Source organism: Equus quagga, chromosome 8 (genome assembly GCF_021613505.1).
Source record: "Equus quagga isolate Etosha38 chromosome 8, UCLA_HA_Equagga_1.0, whole genome shotgun sequence".
In the NCBI taxonomy this organism is placed as follows: domain Eukaryota; kingdom Metazoa; phylum Chordata; class Mammalia; order Perissodactyla; family Equidae; genus Equus; species Equus quagga.
Window position 1 is genome coordinate 95,356,243 of NC_060274.1, and position 25,445 is coordinate 95,381,687.

Consider the following 25,445-nt stretch of genomic DNA (forward strand, 5'->3'; position numbering starts at 1 on the left):
GGGAAAGAGGATGAATCTGGTCCATGTTATTCCATCTTGACTGGAAGTGTAAGTCTCTTGCCTTCATTTTAAAATTAGTTATAGGGTTCTGGAACTGTGAAAGTCTGATTCTACTATTGAACTTATCTATAGCAGTTCTTTTGACTTCCCTAATGACGTCACAGTTGAAAGTTTATAACCCTTTCTATAAACAAATTTAGTATTTTAAGAATAATACTTAAGCCTGAGGTTTATATCAAATGGTCATCATGTCTCAGCAGTCTCTGAAGGACATCTCTAATGTGTCTCCTGAGGAAGGGAAGAGAATCCATGTACAAAGCTACCAGCACTTTAAAACTATAGCTCCTGATGGCACAGGAATTCTCTGCAGTGATAAGCTAAGAACAGCTGTTTTACCATAAAGCAAACATTTGTCCATCTTTAGGTAGTAGAGATAATAGTAATGGTTTTAGCATTTTCTTGTTCCTCACTGTACTCACATAGATTCAATCTAGACAGTTGTGCTCATCAAAATTAAAGAAAAGATTCATGTGAAAGTTGAATCTTTATGGAGGAACATTTCAATAATAATACAAACATTTCTTTAGCACTCAATATAACATGTACTGTGCTAGGTGCTTTAAATACTTTTTCTCAAGTAAACATTACAAAAATCCTATGAAGGTCCATTACTAACCTCATTATACAGATGAGAAAACTGAGGCTCAGAGATTCAAACCTAGGTTGAAAGTAAGATTCCCTTCTTTTACTCAAGAAGTACTTAGTGAGTACTTAATGTAGCAGGCACTCTTCTAGGTGCTGGGAATGTAGCAGTGAGGGAAAAAAAAATCCCTAACCCAAAGTTGATACTCTAATACAATCTCTTTATAACAATAAAAATGCGATTTGTAAAAAATTTTTTGTGCCTGGTGCTATATCAAAAGTAAAATGGCAAACATTGTGAATTTATGTCACTGAGAAAAAATCTAATTTTAAAAGTAGAGGAAATATTCTATGTAAAGTTAAGAAGTTTCATTTACTAAGTACAAATAGCTGGAATTTAATAAAGTTTTAGCTGACTCCAAAGCCCTTGCTCTTTCTACTATTCCGTAATGGCTCTACTTCACAGGACATGTCAGAAAGAGATGCGTTAAAAAAATAAACCAAACTGGGACCAGCTCAGTGGCATAGTGGTTAAGTTCACACAGTGTGCTTCGGCGGCCCAGGGTTCATGGGTTGGAATCCTGGGTGTGGGACCTATACACTGCTCGTCTAGCCATGCTGTGGTGGCATCCCACACATAAAGTGGAGGAAGATTGGCACAGATGTTAGCTCAGGGGCAATCTTCCTTAAGCATAAAGAGGAAGGCTGGCAGCAGATGTCAGCTCAGAGCCAATCTTCCTCACCAAAAAAATAAATACATTTAAAAAATAAATAAAATAAACAAAAAGCCCAAACACTACAGCTATCTGGAAATCTGCAATCTACTAAAGTTTCTTGATTGCAACAGTAGATGATCACAGGGAAGAAAACAAAGAAAATAAAGACAATATAGAACTGTTCAAATTAATATTAACTAAATTCTCAGAAATGTTCATGGAATATATATTTAGTTTTGAATAGAAACAATCTCTTATCAACTTGTACACAGGAATATATTTGCTATTTCAGGAATGCAAAGATAGTGCTCTTCCTTTGTAAATATACATGTAAAATATTCAAGTCTCAAAATAAAACAAAATAGAACTATGCATACCTCTACAGCAGGTACAATGTCTATGCCAACAGTTAGAAATTCTTCAAACTTCAGAAATGGGTTAAAGCAGCTGCCAACATCAAGTAATCTGATCTTTCCTGAGGTTTGTAGCAACCTAAAAACAGATTATTTTTAGTTTACCTGTTCTAAGATAAAGTATAAAAAAAAAATTTAAACATTTGAGAATTAAAAAGATAATATAGATTATTGGCGCTCTAACTTTTTGGTCTCAGGATCCCATTACACATTTAAACATTACTGAGGACCTTAAAGAACTTTCTTTTATGGGGGTTGTATCTATCAATAATACCATATTTGAAATTAAAACTGAATAGTTTAAAAACTTGTATTAATTCATTTATAAAGCAATAAACCTAGCGTATATGTTAATGTAAATTCAACGTTTTTAATGAAAATTCTAGATTACAAAGATAGTAAAAAGTAAGGCGTTGTTTTACATTTTTTCAAGTCTCTTAGTGTCTGGCTTAATAGAAGACAAATGAGTTCTAGCTGCTTTTGCATTCAAGCTGTTGCAACATCACATGTAGTGATGTAGCCAAGTAGTCTCTAGAAAACTCCAGTTTACACTCATGAGAGAATGAGAGTAAAAAGGCAAATGACAACTTAGTATTATTATGATAATCATCCCCCCCCACCCCCCCCCCAGAGATCCTGGAAGGCTCTCGGATCCCCAGAACACATTTTGAAAACTGTCTTTGTAGATGAAAGAATCCATTCATAAATCAATTCTCAGTAGTCAATGTAACGAATGGTGTCTTTGGATTTGACTTTAATTTGTCTCAATAATTTGTTTCGAAGGACCAAAGAAAAAAGCACAAATAGAATAGCATTTTTTAAGTTATGAAAAATTCTTGTGTGCAAGAACTTTCCTCATGTCCAAAAATAGTAGGAAAAAAGGAAAACAAAACCAGAAATGACTATTTTATAAAGTTAGTTGAATGTAACTGATATTGAGCTACACAGCAGTAAGTAAGGATGAAGAAAAACAGTGGATTTTGTTGGTGTGAAGCCTGTAGTCCTAATGTTCAAACAGTAAAGCAATAATAAAAATCAACTTCAGACATATGCCATTTTCATTGATCTTAACTTTCTTTAAAAAATTTATGGAGAGTGGGAAAATAAAGGAAAGAAAATATAAGGAAATAATTGGGTAAAAACAGAATCTTGATTCCTTGAAGCCTAAAGAGCAGAAAGAACCTATCCAGCTTCTCTTTTATACCTTGGCTAGCATATTACCTTAGGGCCCATTAGGATGTGTTAAACTACAGAAGTATGTTAAGCTCCTAGAAAAGGCACTGTAAGTGAAAATAGTATAATCTAAAGTTGATTTTTTTTCAGAAAAAGAATGCAATAAAGAGAGGTTACATTTTTAACCAAGAGCTTAATGTCTTAACATTTTCTTTCTTTATTTTTTAAGATTTTATTTTTCCTTTTTCTCACCAAAGCCCCCTGGTACATAGTTGTATATTTTTAGTTGTGGGTCCTTCTAGTTGTGGCATGTGGGACACCGCCTCAGCATGGCCTGACGAGAGGTGCCATGTCCACGCCCAGGATCCAAACTGGCGAAACCCTGGGCTGCTGAAGTGGAGTACGTGAACTTAACCGCTTGGCCATGGGGCCAGCCCCTTCCTTAGAGTTTTGAAATTTATCAAACTACAATATTGGGAGAAATAAAACAAATCTCCCCAAAACAACTGTAGACTTGTTTGTCAATTTTTGCTTTATATATATTGAAGCTATATTATTAGGCACATACAAATGAAACTGTTATATTCTCCTATTAAATCACACATCTTATCATTAAGAAAAATCTCCTTTCTCTCTAGAAATGATATTTATTGTAAAGTCTTATGCTTTGGATATGTCTCTCATAAGCAGCATCAATTGGATTTTTAAATCCAGTCTGACAATCTGTCTTTTAACTACAGTATTTAGATCTTTTAATGTGATTTACTGACCTATTTTGATTTATATCTAGTATCTTACTTTGTGCATTTTCTATCTGCTCTACCTGTACTATGTTTCTTTTCTCCTCCTCCTTGCTTTCTTTAGAATCACCCTAGAAACTTTAAAATCACTCAGAGATTCTGATTTAATTGGTATAGGATGGAGTCTAGGCATTAAGATTTTTAAAATCTCCTCAAGTGAATGTATTGTATAGCCAAGGGTGAGAACAGGTTTTAGATTTTTTTTTAAATTTTAATAATCTCATGTTTTTTCATTTTACTAATTTTAATATTTTACAGTTTCTATTCTCTTAGAAAAACATATACTCAACTACTGAATAACCTTAGCCTTTTCCCAGACCATACAAATACTTGAGAACATTTAAATTCTATTAACCACACAACTTAACATTAGTCTTTTGGTGTATTCTGTTTTATTAATGTTTGTCTACATTTTTACTAACAGCTATTTTTTGGCTCTTCGGTTCCTTCTTTTACCTCAGACTTTCCATCTGGGATCATTTTCCTTTTGCCTGAAATATATCTTCAGAATTTCTTTTAGTAAGGGTTTGCTTTCCAATTCTTTCCTCTCCGCCTGCAACTCCAATAAGAAGTCAGACCTTCTCATTTTATCTGCCATGTCGTTAACCATTTTAATTTAATTCTTTGTTTATTCTATTTTCTTGTCTGTATGTGGCATTCTGGATAATTTCATTTAATATGTCTCACCCAGTGTAATAATTTCCTCTTCAATTCATGCCATACAGTGAGTTATTTATTTTAATTATTTTATTTTTCACTTCTAGAAGTTCTTTTTTTTAATTTTGGCTTTCCAAATGGTTAATAAATCAAAGTTTCTAGTCCTGGCAGAAATTTTCAAGCAACTCTTTTCTAAGAAATAGTTTATTTTATAAACTGGGACTCATAATTCTACTATCTGAGGCCTTTATAGATCTGTTCTTGCTGTCTGCTGGCTTTAGATCATGGTATCTTTTTTCCATACATACTTGGTAATTATTTTTTACTGTGAGCTGTTTATTTTTCTTGAAAAATTATTTATGAAGACTCTTTGAGCCTAAGTATTCATTTTTGCTTCTGTCAGGCAACCTGGGATACCACCAGTGTAGGACCACTTTTAACTAAATGAATTCAGGGTTTGAAGTTTTTTGGACCACTCTGGTGATGTGAATTTGGACTAGGAGATTATGCTTGGGATGTCCTGTAATTTCAACTTGTCAGGGTCTGTCACGTTATAGGTGAATGGGGTAGATTTATTCTGGTTCATCCTTAAAGTGAGAAGGTAACTCTTTGGATCTTCAACTCTGTCAGTGGAGTATAAAACCAAAGTCCAGATTTGCCAGTTTAGACAAAAGCTCTCAAGGCAAAGAAGCTTTGTGCTCTGCCTACCTTTCTAGGTTCCTGCCAGTATTTGCAGTTTGGCCTTATCAGCTCTTTGGTGTTTTTAAGAATATTTACCCAACTTTAAAAAAAAAAGGCTTTCAAGTTTGAGAGATGAGTTGGAATATTGTGCTAGCCATATTCTAGTTTAACTTTTAAAAATTATTTTATTGAGGTCACATTGGCTTATAACATGGTGTAAGTTTCAGGTGTACATTATTATATTTCAGTTTCTGTGTAGACTGCATTGTGTTCACCACCAACAGTCTAGTTTACATATGGGCCCCTTTAGCCCTTTCGCCCTCCTCCTCTGGTAATCACAAATCTCCTTATTCGTGTTTGTTTGTTTATCTTTCACATATGAGTGAAATCATATGGTATTTGTCTTTCTCTGTCTGACTTATCTCACTTAGCATAATACCCTCAAGGTCCATCCATGTTGTTGCAAATGGCAATGATGTTGCCTTTTTTATGGCAGAGTAGTATTCCATTGTTCTTTTAAAGTAGAATATATAAACAGATAAAATTAACTTAGTCTAAGTGGTCAGCATAAAATGAGTTTGTGACAACAGATCCAAAAGTTATGAAAGGATATTTAAAAACAGAAGTAGTGTTTCATTATTGTTCACTGATATGAAAGTATTGTATTATGTGAATACATTAGCTGTGCTAAGGGCAAAAATTGGCTCTGAATAATCTATTAAATGACTTTGAAGTTTCTTCAACAAAAAAGGCCAGGGAGCTAATCTTAAATGATCTTAACTGAGAGACTTTACTAATACATTAATATGTGCAATATATATAACATCGGAAGGAACTTAATGTTAGAATCAATTCTTCATTAAATTATTAAAAAATTAAAAACTACAGAGTAGTGCTAGCACTACTACTAAATAATAAGGATGTAGCAGTGAATCTAATAATTATAATAATTTCAAAGTAGTGATGAGTAAATAATATTCTGAGATATGTACAGTAACTACAATATGATACCTAAATATCTCTGCTTTCTATAAGTGACAAAGTCATAGATAGTGAATTTCGCTGCCTACATTTGTAAGAGAAGGATATGTTAAATTTTAATTAGAAGTAAGTGAAAATAAAGACTAATTTTTTCTCATTCAAGTTCATGGACCCCTGAATTCTATTTATGGGCCTCCTAAAGGGACAAGGTCTAATGAACTAAACCAGCACAGGTTCATTTCACTTAGATAAAAGCGATCAAGTGGAAAGAAAATGATTTTGAAGGAATGGAGCACTTCCTTTCTAGGAAACCCATGGTGATCATAGGCTAAATTTGTAGCTCACTTCTAACAAGTATATAGGAATTCTCAGTAGGTATTGTTTACATTAACCACACCGCTGGTTCATATTATTCTTCATACATTTTGTTTTCCTCACTCACAATATTTTTCATATTTTCAAAATTGTATCTGTTTTTTTAAGGCACTTATATCCTTTTTGGAATATGGGCATTCTAGATATTTTCTACAAACAAAATTGTTAAAATACTGAATATAGATATGACTAAAATGACACTGAATTACCAGTTTTCTCAAGAACTACTTTCACATCAAGATGATTTTTACTGGTAAAGACTAAATCCTGACACCAATATTTGAAGCACCAATACTTCAAAATTCAACAACAAACATTACTACTTATGCAAATTCTCATCGTATATATTTACTTGGAGGAAAAGCCCCTTTTATTTGCAAGGTAAATGGTGATTAATGTGGTGGTTAGATATCTGGAATTAAAAAAATTGGTCTAAGCAAAGTAAGAATAAATCATTTAACAAAAGAAATAATTAAATAGTATAATAGGATCTTGACCTTTTTCTGAATAATACCAACTGAACTACTCTTCCTCAGTAAAGCTGAAGGATCTGGAAATTCCAGTATCTTGGCATCCAAACCGTATTTCAGAGGACCTTTCACTCACAAAATACAAAAACAAAACAAGCAATACAAAATCTTTGTCAGGTCATGTGTTCGATGTGGAAATATAAGGGCTATCAACCTGAAAGTTCAAGTTATAAAATCAGAAATATAGATTAGATTTTGGAAGGCAATTTATAAAAGTTTATAATAAATAGCTATACTCAAATATATAGTTAAGGCTGTTTAGTTTAGGAGTTATTTTAATTTAAAATTATTTATCTAAACAGTATTTCAATTCTTTTACAAAAACTCCAAGTACTTTTAGTATCATTTTTAAGAACAGATTTAAATGTATACATACCTATAATTTGACAAACCTTTTTTGAATACCTATTGTTAACTGTCTGCCTCTGTTTATCAGATATCGAGTTTATGAGATATCAAGAGAGTCCTGACACCAAAGGAATTCAGTACAGTGAAGAAGACGCACATGCAAATAAATAACGTGAAACAAAGCAATGACTGCACAGTAGAGCAGTGTGTAAAATGTTACACGAATAGAAGAAGACTGGTGGACAAGAAGGGAAACCCACAGCTGAGACCTGCCAGGATAAGCAGGCTTTTCCCAGGAGAAAATGGGGAGGGGAGAGTGGAGAATAAAGGCGTGGATTGTTGAGGTGGGTGACTGTCATTCCAGTCAGAAAGCACAGTAAGTGTAAAGGTGTTTCCAAATAGTGTGGACTTTCCATAGAATCTCTGAAACTCATAAAGTGCCTTTTGAAATGTTATCCAGTCACTGATTTCACTGTATTGTAGTTCTTTTTTTAAGTCAACAGTGACACTTTGTTGTTTCTTCTGCCCTTAACATTGTTTTAAAACTCACTTTGAAATTTAAAAACAAACCAAAAAGTGAGCCTCTAATCACATTTCCTAGAAAACAGAGAAGAAAATATTATCTGAAATGGCTCTTTCATTGACTTATCCATGACTTGTAATCCAGTTCCACTACCATGAATAAGCACCTATATGTATATGGCAGTATTTTTCAAACTGACTTTTTTTTTTTTTTTAAAGATTGGCTCTGAGCTAACATCTATTGCCAATCTTTTTTTTCTTCTCCCCAAACCCCCCCAGTACATAGTTGTATATTCTATTTGTAGGTCCTTCTAGTTCTGCTATGTGGGAAGCTGCCTCAGCATGGCTTGATGAGTCATGCTAGGTCCGCACCCAGGATCCAAACTGGCAAAACCCTGGGCCGCAGAAGAAGAGCGTGTGAACTTAACAACTCAGCTACGGGGCCAGCCCGACTTACCTGTTTTGATAGAACAATAACAATGTAATTTCCCCCCCAAAATAGAAAACAGTTATTAAAATGGGAATAATAGTAGCACCTTCCTCAGAGTGTTGTATAAAGACAGAATAAAGTATCACTCTCTTACCCAATTCAAACCTGTTTATATCAAATTCCAGCTGAAAATAATAAAATGAACAAAAATTAAGACATTAGGAAAAAGGTTACTACCCAGTGAATTTTCTCAAGGGCCAAACTTCATGAAAATCTATGCTGTCAGATTGTTAATATATATCTAAGCAGCAAAGCTCTAAGGGACACCTTTTAAAATGTGCCATATATAGGATAAAAACTGGTGTAATTATGGCACTGTCAGATCCAATGATAGTGAGTCAGTCTTTCACTGTCTCAACCTAGAGGCAGAATAGAAAGCACTGTCACTTAGGATGTGAGGGTCTCTGCATGAGGCTAGCAGTAGTTCTTAATCTTTTTGGGTAACAGACCTCTTTGAGTATCTGATGAAATCTATGGGTTTTTTCCCCCCCAGAAAACAATGCACATATATGACACAAATCACATTTTGATACAGTTTTGGGTGGTTCACAGACTCTGCTTGGATCATCTGAGTTTCCAAGCATAGGCAGTGATGATGAAGACAAGGGTTTATAGAACCATTGTCCTGGTCTGGTACAGTTTAGTTGTAAGGAACAGAAAACAGCTGAAGTAAAAGGCAGATTTATTTTAAATATGAAAAGATATCTCATGGAATTCAATTTTAAGAAGCACAGTTGGTCTTCATCGGAACAGAAATTAACATCAAATTCAACCAAAATAGACAATTTACCACGATCAAGCATATTCAATAGGAATGTGGTATAGGCACTGTAACTTCATTAAACAGTTTAATAAAATTTGTGGTCTACGGCAGCACTATTTATGTTCTCTGGAGACTGCTCTGGGGCATTTGAACACATTTTCTAAAGGTGCAGTAGGCTGTATGTAAGCCTTATATTTGAAAGCAATTTTTTTTTAAAGATTTTATTTTTCCTTTTCTCCCCAAAGCCCCCGAGTATGTAGTTGCATATTTTTTTTTTAGTTGTGGGTCCTTCTAGATGTGGTGTGTGGGTTGCTGCCCCAGCATGGCTTGATGAGTGGTGCCATGTCGGCACCCAGGATCCGAATTGGTGAAACCCCGGGCTGCCGAAGTGGAGCGCACAAACCCAACCACTGGGCCACGGAGCTGGCCCCTCGAAAGCATTTTTTTGACATGCAAAATGTGATTCTGAAAGACTGAGCAATAAAAAAAAACCCTGTCATTATGTCTTATGAGAAACAAAAAAGGAATAGCTGAATTTACTAATGTTGGTAAGGCAAATATTTGGAAAAATTATTGTTCTAATAAGGAAAATTTATATAACAAGCCAAGAGGTTGATTAGTCAGGAAGCAAATGACTTTCTGAAGGACAACTAATTGAAATACTGTTAGACTGGGTTCTATTTTCAGCATATCTGCACTACCTCCCTTCATTTACATTCTGTCAAGTGATAAAACACACTGATTAGAAAACAGTTTGGCTAAAAGTTTATGCTTCCTCTACATTTTAACCTCTTTGAAACGTTCATTTACGTTCCTCAGTAAATTTTCATTTTGTTTCTTTAGAAAAATTTATGCAGAGAATCTTAGAATTGTATTATGTGAAAACATTTTTAAAACTTAAGAATTCATAGTCTTCTTTCTAACTTCATTTGACAGTTTTTCCTTTTTTACACAATAGAAAGTATTAAGAAAAAACCTTATTATATGTAAAAATGTATAGGCTTTCAAATGATAACTTTCTATTTAAATTTCCTATGCTGTTTTTTACCCAATATTGTCTTTGTTCTCTTTTCCAAAACAAGATCATATTTCAAAATCATATTTCTTAACTCTCTCCCCCTCAATTCCCAACCTGCTGGTTAAGTAGTTTAGTAAGGAAATACAGGATTTTATTTCCTACATAATTTTGTCTGGCATGCTGCCAGTGTCAACAACAGCATCTTGAACTTCTCTATTAAGAGGGATCTGTAAACTCTAAGTAAAATTTTTTGCTTGTTACATAAGAAAACCTGGCAATATTTACTCAAGTGTGTACTTTACAACAGTGGTTTTATTTTCTGCTTTTTCTCTCCAAATCCCCCCAGTACATAGCTGTATATTCTTTAGTTGTGGGGCCTACCAGTTGTGGCATGTGGGATGCCGCCTCAACACGGCCTGACAAGCGGTGCCATGTCCGCCTAGGATCCGAAGCAGTGAAATCCTGTGAAACCCCGGGCCACTGAAGCGGAGTGCGCGAACTTAACCACTCAGCCACCGGGCCCCTACAACAGTGTTTTTTTCAAAGTGCTCTCTATAGAACTGTAGGTATTTTCTAGACTCCATTCAAGGGCTAACAAAGGCATATATGGGAGATATGTGGAGGCTACAACTTCTGTACCCTTTGACCAGACTATAAAATGTTTCCTCTGCGGGGCTGGCCCCGTGGTCGAGTGGTTAAGTTTGCGCGCTCCGCTGCAGGCGGCCCAGTGTTTCGTTGGTTCGAATCCTGGGCGCGGACATGGCACTGCTCATCGGACCACGCTGAGGCAGCGTCCCACATGCCACAACTAGAAGGACCCACAACAAAGAATATACAACTATGTACTGGGGGGCTTTGGGGAGAAAAAGGAAAAAAAAAAATGTTTCCTCTGAAGAAAACATTCTACGGTTAAAATGGTTGAAATCAATGATCTAAGCCTTATTTACTATCCCTGCTGGTTTGAAGCAGGGAAAGCGGAACAACAGATTTCCACCTCATATCTTTCTGAGGGAAAAAACAAGAAGAAAATGCATTTTTGAGAATATTTAATAGCACTGTCACTCCTTGAATTCATGATAGTCATATATATAAGAGAAATTATTCTAAAGCCAACTTTTAGGGCTGATAGATGACAAATAAGTGGGTAAAATTTATTACTAGATACCTTGGATCACATAATCATTAGTTCTATCTGTCCTCTTGTCTCAGTCATTTCTTCAAGGAATAGCAGAAAAAAATACTTAAAATAGGAAACTTCTGACTCTCATTGAAGGCTTATTTTCATTTATTTAGCCACTCCTTCTTAGCACTTTTCATATAATCCATTTCATTTCTATATGTATCACACATCTCTGAAATTCTGATTGCCAAACATTATTGGTTTTGATGGCAATGTCTAACAGCCAGACAACAGCTTCTCCTCCATATTTTGGTAGTAAAGAACAAAAAATATATTGCAGGGAGATTAAGTGTGGTGAGTAAAGGCTGCTTATGGACTAAATAATCTGCACTAAGTAGATAAGTCAAGCTTTAACAATGAAAAGACATGGAGTTAACGATTTATATCTGAAGGGACAGTTTTTCCCAAAGTGCATTTCATAAAATAGCCTTGCAAGATGCTTCTTTGTCAATAGGTCAATGAATGTGGGAAATATATTCTCTTTTTCAAGAGCTACAGGCATGTAACCATATAATAGCTCTATAATTAAGAAACTCAATTTAATTTTTTTAGTTCAATGTTTTCCCAAATTTATTTTGCTGACAAATTCCTTTTTCAATTATGTATTACCTATTTTACAGAACTTCTTTGGGAAACTTTGCTTCATGGGAAAGGCATGAGTATCTAGTTTCTAAGCAAAACATCTGAAGTAGAACTGAAAAGATAACCCAAAAATTCCATGTACAGAGACCGGAGAGGGGTATAAAGAATTAGGTGCAAAGATCTCAGCCATAGCTTCTCAGCCAATGCCCAGATTCCTGTTTTTTTTTTTTTTTTTTTTTTAGGAACATTAGCCCTGAGCTAACTACTGCCAATCCTCCTCTTTTTGCTGAGGAAGACTGGCCTTGGGCTAACATCCATGCCCATCTTCCTCTACTTTATACGCGGAACGCCTACCACAGCATGGCTTTTGCTAAGCGGTGCCATGTCCACACCTGGGATCCGAACCGGAGAACCCCAGGCCACCAAGAAGCACAACATGTGAACTTAACCGCTGCGCCACCAGGCCGGCCCCAATCTTGCTTTTATTAACAACCTTCTTTGTGTGGCCATCATGGTGATCATTATAATCATATATCAGTGGCCACTACACTGGCAATGAAAAGTTCTTATGAGTAGGCACTATTATTCTCATTTTATAGATGAGGAGAATGAGGCTTAGAGAAGATAACACACTAAAGGTAATATAGCTAGTAAATGATTTCAGAAGGAATTAAAATTGATCTGACTCAGCAGCCTGAACTTTTAACAATTATGAAGTGGCAGTTTGGATATAACTTTACAGTTGTCCATGCATAAAACAAATGTGCTACGAAAAAATGTACTATGAATGTAGTTCTTCGTTTTGAAAATAAATTAACCATATGTATTAGTTTTCTATTGCTGTGTAACAAACTACTGTAAACAACTTTAAAACACCACCTAATTCTGTAGGTTAGAAGTCTAGGCAGGCTTGGCTGCTACTCTGCTTAGCATTTAATAAAGCTGAATTCAAGGTTTCAGCACACCTAGGCTCTTATTTTGGGGTTCTGTGAGGGGGCCAGAATCCACTTCTAGGCTCATTTAGGTTGTTGGCAGAATCCAATTCTGTGTATATGTAGGATTGAGATCCCTGTTTCCTTGCTGGCTGTCTGCTCAGCTTCTAAAAGCCACCTGTAATCCATGGCTCATGGCCCACTCCATTTTCAAAGCCAACAACAGCACTCTGAATCCTTCTCATGCTTCAAATCTCCCTGACATGCTCTTTTCCTCTCTTCTTCCGTTGCATTTGGAGAAGGTTCTCTGCTTTCAAGGGCTCATATGATTAGATTAGGCCCACTGAGATAATCTTCCTATCTTAAGGTCATTTGATTAGTAACCTTAATTATATCTGCAAAATCCCTACATAGCAGCACCTATATTACTATTTGACTGAATAAACAAGGGATGAAAGTTTGGGGAGCAAGGGGTGTGTGGGCATCTTTAGAATTCTGCCTACCCTACCATACTTTGAAAAGAACTCTTTATATTAGCCACTAATAATTTTAGAAGTTTATTAAGAATATTTGCTTCTGTGATTAGAGGGATAAGAAAGACTAATAGTTTTGTCTGTGTGTGTATATGTGTACACACTGGCTACTTAAAGATCAATTTGAACCCTATGTTGCTATTTTTCAAATGAAGGTGAGGACACTTGGTGTCTAAACTGGAAGTTCCTCATCTTTTTTGGTTTTTTGAGGAAGATTAGCCCTGAGCTAATATCTGCTGCCAATCCTCCACTTTTTGCTGAGGAAGACTGGCCCTGAACTAACATCCATGCCCATCTTCCTCCACTTTACATGTGGGATGCCTACCACAGCATGGCTTGCCAAGCAGTGCCATGTCTACACCTGGGATCCGAACCGGCGAATCCTGGGCCACTGAAGCAGAATGTACACACTTAACCGCTGAGCCACCGGGCAGCCCCAATGTTGCTATTTTTAAGCTATAAATATAAGTAAGTATACAACTTAGAAAATTCAGTTAAAATGAATGCCCTCATTTTGATTACTGTTAAAAAATATAATATCTGAATTACAGACTTTTTAAGAAAGAAAATACAGTTTATTATCTTTAAGGATGTAAAGGAGTAAATACCAGCCTAACAATACTAGCCTCTGCATAACAACGTATTTTTTGTTAAAGGATAGTTTTAATGTATTTGAAAAACTTGTATTTGAAGTTAACTGATTTTGCATAACTGATAGAAAATATAATAAATATCTCATCTAAGGACAAAAAACTTCCAAAAAGAAAGCTATAAAACTAGTTATGAATATCTCAATAAATGTTCCTATACAGGAAAACTAAGCAATGTAAAAGTGTTTGCTGTCCCAACTTATTTAATATTTAATTCAATTGCAACCAATTATCTCCCAAAAAGATCGCTTTTGAACTGAGAGGAACAATGAAAGGGATGAGGGAAAATAAAAAATCAAACTAATTTCTAGAAATTGAAACAAAAAAATAATATTCAAAACTACAGAGTAAATAAAAACTGAATTAAGAACCAAAGAATGGAATACAGAACAGCTTCAGCTACATAAAAAAACTTATCTGATAAGTTAGATGCATTCCTTAAATCATATATAAAAATAAACCTCAGAACAAATGGTATTGAACCATACATACAGTCATGTGCATATAACGATGTTTTGGTCAACAACGGACCGCATATACGATGGTGGTCCCATGAGATTATATCATACAGGCTAGGTGTGTAGTAGGCTATAACATCTAGATTCGTGTTAAGTACTTTAGGGAGGAAGAAATTTTCCTTTACCCTTCTACATTCTTCTGGCTGGTCTAAGAAAAAAATTACCATGAGACAGATTAACAGGAGAAAAACAAGTTTACTAACATGTGTACATGGGGGAAAACCAAGTAATCTGCCAAAGTGGCTGAAACTCTCACCTTAAATACCATCCTCAGCTTAAAAACAAAAGATGATGTTGGGGAGTGGGGAAGAGTCAGGGACTTCAAAAGGAAGAAAAGCAGTTCACAGGTAGGTAAAAAAAGCAATGTTTGGAAAACAAAGTGTTTAGCCACACCGAAACAGAACACAGAGGGGATCCCAACAGACAGGCTTTTCTAGATTCTTCCCTGTCTACTACCTAGTTTATGTTATGCTAAGGTGATAGCTCGCTGAGACAGGTTTTTATCTGAATTCTTTTAGGCAATTAAAGAAGAAGTAACAAGAAAATCTTTGAGCCTTTTGTTTCTTAAAAATAATCAGCCTAGGGGCCAGCCTGGTGACATAGTGGTTAAGTTCATGCACTCTGCTTTGGCAGTCCAAGGTTTGCAGGTTCAGATTCCAGGAGCGGACCTAGACATCGCTCTTCAAGCCACACGGTGGTGGTGTCCCACATCCAAAATAGAGGACTGGCACAGATGTTAGCTCAGGGACAATCTTCTTCATCAAAAAAAAAAAAAAAAAAAAAAATAATAATAATAATAATAATCAGCCTAAACCAATTCTCATGTTAAAGAGACACATGATGGGGTGGCAAATTTTGTTCCGCTTCAGTACACTGTATGATGTTCATACAATGACAGAATTGCCTAATGATGCATTTATCAGAATGTATCCCCATCGCTAAATGATGCACGACTGTAATCTGAACCCCAGGCAAGTCAGATCCAGAATTTGTGCTAAAGAAAAAAGTAGCTGAAAATATCTAGTCTGAAGAAAAATAATCTTTTTCTTAAGCTTTGAAACACTAAAATAAAATCATAAAGAAAAAAATCGATTATTTGAATAAAAATGTAAACAAACAATAAGTAAAGAAAGGTCAATAATAGTTTGCAGAAAATGTCATAACATTAGAAGAAATTTAAGTTAAAAGCAAAAAGTCAAGACTTGTACATATAAATGGAAAAATGATGTACAGAGATAATGAGGAAAATGCTAAAAGTAAACTAAAAGCCATTACCATTAACCCACATTAGTAATCACAAAAACTAATACAAACAAATATACACCTAAAGTTACAAATTGCAAAAATTATAAAAATATTTTGTACTTACTGAGGTCAAAGTAAAGTTCATATACACAATTGTCACACTAATGACAATGAAAAATGATAAAATTCCAGAGCCATGCTGGTCTATATGGTGTCTTTGTGATTTAGAGAAAAGGTACCCCCTTCAAATAAAAAAAGTATTAAGCAGTATATAACTGCACAAACTAAACAACTGAATGCAGTGGCCCAGCCTGGTTCTGCCCAGAGAGGCTTTTCAGAGCCCATGAGAAGCAGACTGGCTGTGCAAATATGTGGGTCACACATATCCCAAACCCTGAAGTGCACACACTACTAGCAACCTATTACAACCCCTACAGTACCTCCAATGAGATGAGCTTGTCAGTGTCAGAGTGAGAGGTGAGCCAACACTGGGCCTCCAAGAGCAGCAAGTGTGAGAGGGAGGTGACCCCTGGGACGCCCAGAAAGGCTGAGATAGAACAGGCAATGTTGTGAGTGTGTGGGTTTTGTTTTACTAATGATGGTGTTCTCTTTTGCTGCTCCAAGCTAGGCCAGAAGGCAAGACGACTATCCATACATCTATTCTCATTTAAGTGTATATATGCCTACCATGCGAATGGCTCCTCCTTGAATGTGGTGAGCTTTTATGGTGCACAACCTGAATACTATTTGTGGTAACCTTTTATAATTCCTTTTGTAAAACAAAATAGAAATATTTAGCAAGAGCACTGAAATATTCATACCTTTTAAATTGTAATGTCACTATAAGTTTTATCTTAAGCTCAACATGACAGAAGATATCAAACAGGAACTTGATGAATTATTATACAACTATTAAATTCAAAGACCACAGAAGACATGTATGTTTACCTGCCGGTGAAAATAGAATAGCATACACACTTTGAAAGCAGCAATGTAAAAATGCACATGCAAATGGAAGGCAATAGTAATTTTGAGATGTAAAATCATTAAAGAATTATTTTTTAATTGAAGTAACACTGGTTTATAACATAAATTTCAGGTGTACATCACTATATGTCAAATTCTGTATAGACTACATCATGTTCACCACCAAAAGTCTAGTTGCCATCTATGTTTTTTAAGAAATAATGTTTTTCAAATATGTATATTGACTTTTAAAATAAAAAAGTCTGAAGAAAAGTTCCCATTCTTAAATTTTTAAATATCCCAACTGTAATACTTCTTACATTATTTGTTTAAAAATCCTTTTTCCAGGGGCTGGCCAGGTGGCACAGTGGTTAAGTTTACCAGTTCCGCTTTGGCAGCCTGGGGTTCGCTGGTTCAGATACCAGGTGCGGACATGGCACCGCTTGGCAAGCCATGCTGTGGTAGGCGTACCACATATAAAGTGGGAAGATGGGCACAGATGTTAGCTCTGGGCCAGTCTTCCTCAACAAAAAGAGGAGAATTGGCAGCAGATGTTAGCTCAGGGCTAATCTTCCTCAAAAAGAAAAGAATGTGCTTGATGGATTAGTAAAAAGTATTAAAAAAATAAATCCTTTTTCCAGTTATAGCAGAGATAAATTTATGATGAGTTAATAATCATGAATTTCAAATTAATGAGGTTTTACTATATGTCAGTGATTTACTTATGAAAGCTCATACTTAATGAAACATTCATAAGTATTTTCTTTGAGTTTTAACAAATAAGACTATTTGTAAAGTGTAGCCACTACACTGTTCCTAAAAGTGGGGAATATATAAAATCATCCGTTGGTATGGGAAGCCAATATCAGAACTTCTATTTGTCTGTGATTTTCATTTCTACAATAAGAAATTAAGCTTTATTGGTACACTAATTGACAGACACCCTGTGACAGTTAATTTTACATGTTAACTTGACTAGGTCACAGTACCCAGATATTTGGTCAAACACCAGTCTAGGTATGTCACTGTGAAGGTATTTTTTTTAGATGAGATTAACATTTAAATCAGTAGACTCTGAGTAAAGCAGATTACCCTCTATAATGTGAGTGGGCCTCATCCAATCATTGGAGGCCTTAACAGAAAAAGACTGAGGTCACCTGAGGAAGAGGGAATACTGCCTCCAGACTGCCGTTAGACTCAAGCTGCTACATCACCTCTTGCCTGGGTCTCTAGCCTACTGTCCTGCCCTGCAGATTTTCCACCTGCCAGCCCACACAATCATGTGGGCCGATTCCTTAAAATAGATCTCTCTCTCTACACACACACCCACACACCCTACTGGTACTGTTCTTCTGGAGAACTCTGACTAATACACACCCCCACAGAATCTCTTGTGTCTGGTGGTCAAGCTCCCCATTGTTGTGTACGGTTAGCTGAGGGATGAAAGGAAGTTCCAAAACACAGAGAAATAACAGTGGCATATCACTACTATTTGTTTCCCAGCACACACAACATATTGAGTTTCCTTGCTCCCAGGTTAAGTGAATAGATAGACTGAATTATTGGTTTTAATTAAACTAAGACTCATGAAAGAGTAGCTTATCAAGATTCCCGGCAAAGAAACTCAAGATTGAAGATAATCTAAAAATGGAAATGCAAAGGAACTACAAAAAAAACCCCACAGACCTGACATTTCTTTTCTTAGTAAAAACATTTTTTAGCTACACTGAAACAAAAAATGACTAAATCAGATAGGGCAAGTTGGAAAAAATTCAAAATTATAAAGAACGTCAAGCTGAAATGCAGATTTATACTCACTCATGACCTTGTCCTAAGTGACTGTCTTGAGATATCATATAACAACACAGGGAAGTTATAATATTTTAAAATACTGTTTATTTCAACTTTCTCATCTGTTATTATTTATGACATAAACAACTTGTTGGCAACCTGCAGTTCAGTATTTTTTAACAACCTGCAATTCTGTGGTAGGGCATGATTCTTTAAGGGCAGGCATCTAGTGCTTGAGTGAGAATGTATTTTATATGTAATGGAAATCTCTAAAGAGTTAATATAGACTTACCTGTCTTTAAAAAACGAGTTAACATTATCTTTTCTTGAATAGGGGTATTCATGATCATTAATAATTTTTCTAGATGTATATGACTCTACTCCTACAATAAATATGCCTGTTTCTGGAATTATTTGTTGCTTTTCTCTAAGATAACAGGTCTTTTCTCTCACTGTCACATTTTGTGATTATGTATCTGACCTTTCGTCTGTCTTCTTACTTAAGGTTTCTAATTTGTTATGCTTTGAAAAATTCTCCCTTTCCCTTTCTTCCTCCTATTAATTTTTTTGTATGATGGCCCTAGTTCCATGGCAATAACTACTCCTCTTTATTCAGGGTGATTAAGTACAAGTCGGCTGAAAGTGGATATATCATCTTATATTAAGTAGGGTGAGAAGCCAAATAGTAGATAAAGGTATTAGATTACCAATGTTTTCTGAAGATATAAAGTCCCCCCCCACCCCTCCCCGAATGCCTTTTTAAAACCTTTTCTTAGTCTACTTCTAACATTTTAATCCTTTGTTTTTCTCCTTGGTTATCATCCATAATCTGTTACATTTATGGCTGCATCCTACTCTAAATAATTTGGACCAACATCACCTTACGCAATGGTAGACAGAACTGAAAAGATATTCTAAGGATACAAAGAAAACAGAGTACTATTAATTTTCCTAGTTCTAACCTAAATTAAGTCATCTCTATGTTCTAAAGCCAGTTAACTTAATCATGAGATTGGCACTATTGGGGATTTGGGTTAAAATTAATTCTACAGTGCCTTCTGACAGAGAATTCGTTCACTGATTGATTTACTGGGTTCCTTTATATGCGAGGTTACTGTGTTAGGCCCCAGAATTACAGCAGAGAATAATACGGTTCCAACATCTGTCCTCAGGGAGGTTTACGCACTAGTACAATGGTTTGGAAAATTATAATGGTTAAGAAGATTATAATGCCCCTTGGGCAGTTACTAAGTGAATAACAACGCTTTTAAAATTCTCTAACCTTTTCATAAGTTCTCAGCTACTATTAAGGCCTAAAAAAACCCTGTCTTTTAGACAAAGTGTTAGTCTATTGTGATTTTAGGATAGAGTAGATTAATTTACTTTCAAACATACAGACTTTCCCAGGTTTTCAAAATTGTTTCTACCGCTGAGGATAGGTATTCAATCTAGAGTTAATCCATAACAGTATAGAGATCTTGGGAGGAATAGGCTTTTCCTCCTAGATGGTTCTTAAAGCAAATAAACGTTGCCTAAAGGCTTAGAGATTGAGTAAGGCAGACAGACAGCGTCATTCTGAAATACTTGACTATTCTACATTCATATTTATAGCTTAAAAGTTCTGTGCTGTGACCTCTATCACTGCTGGCTTAGATAAAAATTAACACAGGTAACAATATTTCTTTGAAGCCTAAAAATCACTGCTTTGGAAACCTGAGGTAGGAAAGAATCTAGCTAGCTAAGGTTCTTCAACAACTTACATATTTCAACGAAGGCTTCTGCCTGAGGTTCACATTTCATCTCTGGTCAAATGTTTAAGGCCACGCTCTTAATTTTAAAATATTCTCCAGAAGTAAAGCAATTTCCCTTAAACTTTCTATATTAGATTATTCAACTGTTTCCATATTTTTTCTTTCATTTATTCAAATATATACTGAGTACTTACTAGGTGTTGATGATAGTGTTAAACAAGATAAAGTTATTGTCCTTAAATTTACACAGCAGGAATATAGTTTAGGCAACTGCTATATAAATAAATGTCATGTATTATTTTCAAGGCTTTCTGTAAGTAGAGCTGAACTGAGGGAGAATGGGAAACATACACAATATAATAAATATATAGCACTACATGAGGAATACCACTTCAAAAAAATCATAAATAATATATGATTTGAGAATTGAAGTATCTATGTACTCTTCCATATACAGTTACCCAATATGATGAATTTGGCTGTTATCAGTATAATAAGAATAAACTTAGAATTAATGTGTTAATAAATTTGGCACAGAGGAACATTTCAGAATTCTGTGCAACACTGCAACTCATCTAAAGAAGATAGTTCTGACTTTGGCAGATCCACAGGTAGGTAGTCTCCTTAAGCCAAGGAGAGAGCCAGAGAAGGAAGGGAATGACCTCCAGGAGCCAGTCGTCAGTGGCTGCAACAGGTGCTGCCTGGTGAAACCGAAGAGGTCAGGGAGGGAGTAGGCTGAAACCCAAGAAGGCTGTTTATTGATTATAGAGTTTCAGCTCCCACTGCATCTCTTTAAATAGCAGCTTCCCTATAAGCTTCATGGTGAAGGTTTAGAAAGGCAAAAGACTCTAACCCTGTTCTTCACCACAGGTCTCAAACTACAGACCTTGTCCAGGCCTGAGTACTAGATCTCAGAAGAGTTTTATATTTCCTTTCTTTGTTTTACTTAATTAACAGCAGTCTTCAAATTTATCCATACTTTTCTTGTTTTTTTTCCCCCTTTACTATGCTTTATACAATGTTACAACTATACTTTCTGAAAAGAATGAGAGTGTAAGCTAAATAGGGAAACTTAACACCAGAGGAAGGGATTTAAAAACTGGGGTTCATGCTTCCCTTTAACATATGCCATTGTTAATTATGCCATTTACTGCACTGTCCACTATTTCATACTAATAACTGGAAAATTAAAATAATGCCAGTGATAAGGAGCTTAGTTGTCACTTACTACAATTGAGACAAAGATAAAATTCATTTAGCTGCTTAAAGCGGTGGATTTTCAACCTCTCAATTTCATATTCACTGAATATGTAATTGAGAAGTTAAAATTAAAATTAAACTGTGTACTTGTTTTTTTTTGGTGAGGAAGATTGGCCCTGAGCTAACATCTGTGCCAATCTTCCTCTATTTTTTTGGATATAGGATGCTGCCACAGGATGGCCTGATGAGCAGTGCATAGGTCTGCATCTGGGACCTTAACCCATGAACCCCAGGCCACTGAAGCAGAGTGCATGAACCCAACCACTACACCACTGGGCCAGCTCCACATTAATCTCCCTTAGTAACATACTATGTTTTTGAAAATCTTACCTTTCTTTTTCTATTTTCCTTGTTACCTAGCACAGAGAGCTAGAAATATAGTAGCACTCAGCAAATATTTTTTGAATGACTGAAAATATACCAACCTATGTGTTCTGGTGGCTGGGGTTACTTGATACTTCACGCCCTTGGTTACTAGTTTTTCTGCCTTTCAATTATAGATTTTCAGACTGAATATCTGTTTTCAATTTCAATAGTCACCACCTTTTCTGTTTGCTTGCTCTTCTAAGCCATGAAAAAAAAATTTATACAGTTTTTACTGCTAGGGAGAACTGAAGTCATCTGATAGGTCATGATATCCATTTACTCATATATCTCTTTTGCCTCCTCTCTAAATGTAACTTACTTTTCTTACTGTACATTTCTAACTGAGTTATGGTTATATTACAGCTTTTGCATTTTTATAGGTAGGGTCATCACATAGTTTACAATCCAAATTAGGACCCTTCTAAAAATAAAACAAAGCACGATTAACAAACATAAACCAGCACTCTACAAGACAAACCAGGGAACATGGTCACTCTGTTTGTAGGCAGTGTAACAAAAATTATAGTACAAATTGATGGTTAAGCATTCCACCAGTTAAAATTTGTTTTCTAATAACTCAGTATGATTCTTCACTGTCCAGCTTAGAAGTATCCCACTATGTTCAATACACTCTAGCGTGAAATGTACTTTATTTTATTTGAAATATCTGAAAATTGGTATTATATGTATGGCATAAATAGTAAAAAAACTTCTCATACTACTATCCTTAACCATGACAGTTATCACAGCAATATTTTGACACTTTCATATCAAAATGCTGTGATGAAGAATGAGTTATCAAAATGCAAGTGATTTAAGAAAAAAAAAGGCAATAAAAACATAAGTATCATCACTCTCCAACACTCCACATAAAATTAGTAAATGTTTTCTGAGGTTCAATACCAAGAAACCAAATTATTCTAATTAATTAGGTAAGATGGCATTAAATAATGGAAAATCCATTCTCTGAGCATAATCAGTGATTTAAAAAAATTAAGTCTTGGGGGACGGCCTAGTGGCATAGTGGTTAAGTTCACACACTCCATTTTGTCAGCCCAGGGTTCACAGGTTCAGATCGCAGGTGCAGACCTACATACCAATCATCAGGCCATGCTGTGGCAGCATCCCACATACAAAACGGGAAGACTGGCACAGATGTTAGCTCAAGGACAATCTTCCTCAAGCAAAAAGTGGAGGATTGGCAATAGATGTTAGCTCAGGGCCAATCTTCCTCACCAAAAAAATAAAAGAAAAGAAAGAAAGAAAAAAATAAGTCTTTCTGGTCCATAATATTTTCCTTTATCTACAAAAGAGGGGGAACAAGAGCAGAACCTTCAAGTAAAGTATTTCTTTTGGAGAAGTACTAAACAGGAGATTTTTATTAAGAAAGTGATCCTCTTGGGGATAAGAAGAAGGTGATGATTAAAGTCGCAGCACTAACAATGTAGTTTACTCTTCAACCCACCCGACTCTACATATGCCTAAATTTTTTGTTTCTTGGCTTTAGCCAATTGCTACTCTCTTTCCATCCCATAATTTTGTTAATGCTGTTGTATTAGCATTAAAAATAAATTCAGTTAAATTCTTATTTAGGTGACTCGAGATAATGAAAAATTTACTCCATAGACTTACGTGTACAAAATAAAATTGTGTTGTACTCACTCAGGTAGATCTCCTGATCTGAATTTCCCTAAAGATATCCTAACTTAACCCTTCTACTTATCATCACCCTTTTCTTAAGAGTATCATTACTCTATAAACCTCCAAAGAACATCCTTTTAATCTGTATCCTATTGAGGATTATCCTTCTGAACTCTTATGTTCCCTGTAGCTTCCTTTTCATTCCTGTTATATGTAAGCATTCTCTAAAGTTCCACAATTAAGGTTTCTCTCTTTCTCCCTTTCTACTCTACCATTTTTCTCCAGACTGATTCATGTGATATTCTGTATATCCAGATGATACCATGTGGTTCCACCAATCAAAATAATAGCTCCCAAATGCAGATGAGACTTCTGTATCTATCTTCTGATTTTTGAACTTGTTTCTTAGCTCTAGACTCACATTTTCAGCAATATGCAAGATAATAATAATCAATATATGTGTTGGCACTATGCTAGGAGTAGAGTTACCCACAAGGCAGATGTGGACCTTATCTTCACAGAGTTTGCAATATGGGCTAAATCATAAACAGAATAAGGGAACGACAATGTGTCAGAGAAGGGGTTTTCAAACTTTTTGGTCTCAGGATCCCTTTGTACCCTTAAAAATTACTGAAGACCCCAAAGAACTTTTGTTTATGTAGTTAATATGTATTGATATTTACTCTATTAGAAATTATAGCTGATAAAATTTTTAAAAACTTATTCATAAAAAATAGCAATAAAATAATCTTTTGCAAACATAAATAACATTTTTTGAAAAACAACTATTATTTTCAAAAGAAAAAAATTTACTGAGAAGAGTGGCACTGTTTTATATTTTTCGTAAATCTCTGATATCTGGCTAAATAGAAAATAGCTGGATAATCATGCCATCATACTTTAGTGTGCCGAAGTACTTTTTGTGTACTTCCCATTTCATCACATGGCTTATTAAAAAGACAGTTATACAACACTTCAGTTTAATAAAATTTATAATCTTTACTGCTTTATCAATGACAATCTTAGGTGAAATTGGCTTTTTTTAAATTGTGAGTGCATGGTGAAGAATACAATGACTATTAATATAGTTTGATTCCACTGTCTTGATTTGTGCTAAGGTGCCAGCAGTTTTATTCACCATTGCTTTTGAACTATCAGTACAAATGGCCACACAGTAAAAAAGGCAAATAATATCTTAATATTAACATGAAAATAAATTCACAGACCTTCCCAAAAGGGCCTCTGAGACTCCTAGAGACCCATGGACCACACTCTGAGATTAGCTGTGTTAGAGGAGTATGTAACCTTGTTGACCATACCAAGGAAGTTCTTCCTGAGAAAGTGAATCTTTAAGACTATATAGGGACTGGCCCCGTGGCCTAGTGGTTAAGTTCAGCACACTCTGCTTTGGCAGCCAGGTTTGGTTCCTGGGTGCAGACCTACACCACTTGTTGGCGGCCATGCTGTGGCAGCGACCCACATAAAAAATAGACGAAGACTGCCACAGATGTTAGCTCAAGGCAAATCTTCCTCAGAAAAAAAAAAAAAGACTATATATAAGAATTAACAGGAAATTATCCAGGTGAAGGTGATGAATGATGGGGTGTACGAAAATGTTCTAGGCAGAAGAAAAAACATCAGAGAGGAACTGAAATTCTACATGAATAAAAGGAAGATCAATACAGTTAAAAGGAAATGACAGTGAGAAATGAGGGAGGCAAAGGTCAATCATGAAAGAGTTTTTATATTATTTTAAGAAGCTTGGATTTTACCTCAAGGGCAAAGGGAAATCACTGAAAAGTTTTAAGTAAGAGAGTTGGCGTTACCAGGTTTATGTTTCAGAAAAAATTTTCACGTTGAACTGTGGAGAATGGATTGGGAATAAGACTGGAAATCAGAGACTACTGCAATAGCCCTGGTG

At 35.4% G+C, this 25,445-nt stretch overlaps 1 protein-coding gene and 1 long non-coding RNA gene across 2 annotated transcripts in view; one reads left to right on the forward strand and one right to left on the reverse strand.

The window, feature by feature from the left end:
- Positions 1-7,982, forward strand: part of LOC124243544 (uncharacterized) — a 33,231-nt gene extending 25,249 nt beyond the window's left edge. Inside the window, exon 3 of the long non-coding RNA XR_006889702.1 lies at positions 7,405-7,982. This is a non-coding gene — a long non-coding RNA (uncharacterized LOC124243544). The remainder of the gene's footprint in view (positions 1-7,404) is intronic.
- Positions 1-25,445, reverse strand: part of BMT2 (base methyltransferase of 25S rRNA 2 homolog) — a 71,218-nt gene that overhangs the window by 10,868 nt on the left and 34,905 nt on the right. Inside the window, exon 4 of the mRNA XM_046669162.1 lies at positions 1,736-1,850. Within this exon, the coding sequence (XP_046525118.1) occupies positions 1,736-1,850 (115 nt within the window). The remainder of the gene's footprint in view (positions 1-1,735; positions 1,851-25,445) is intronic.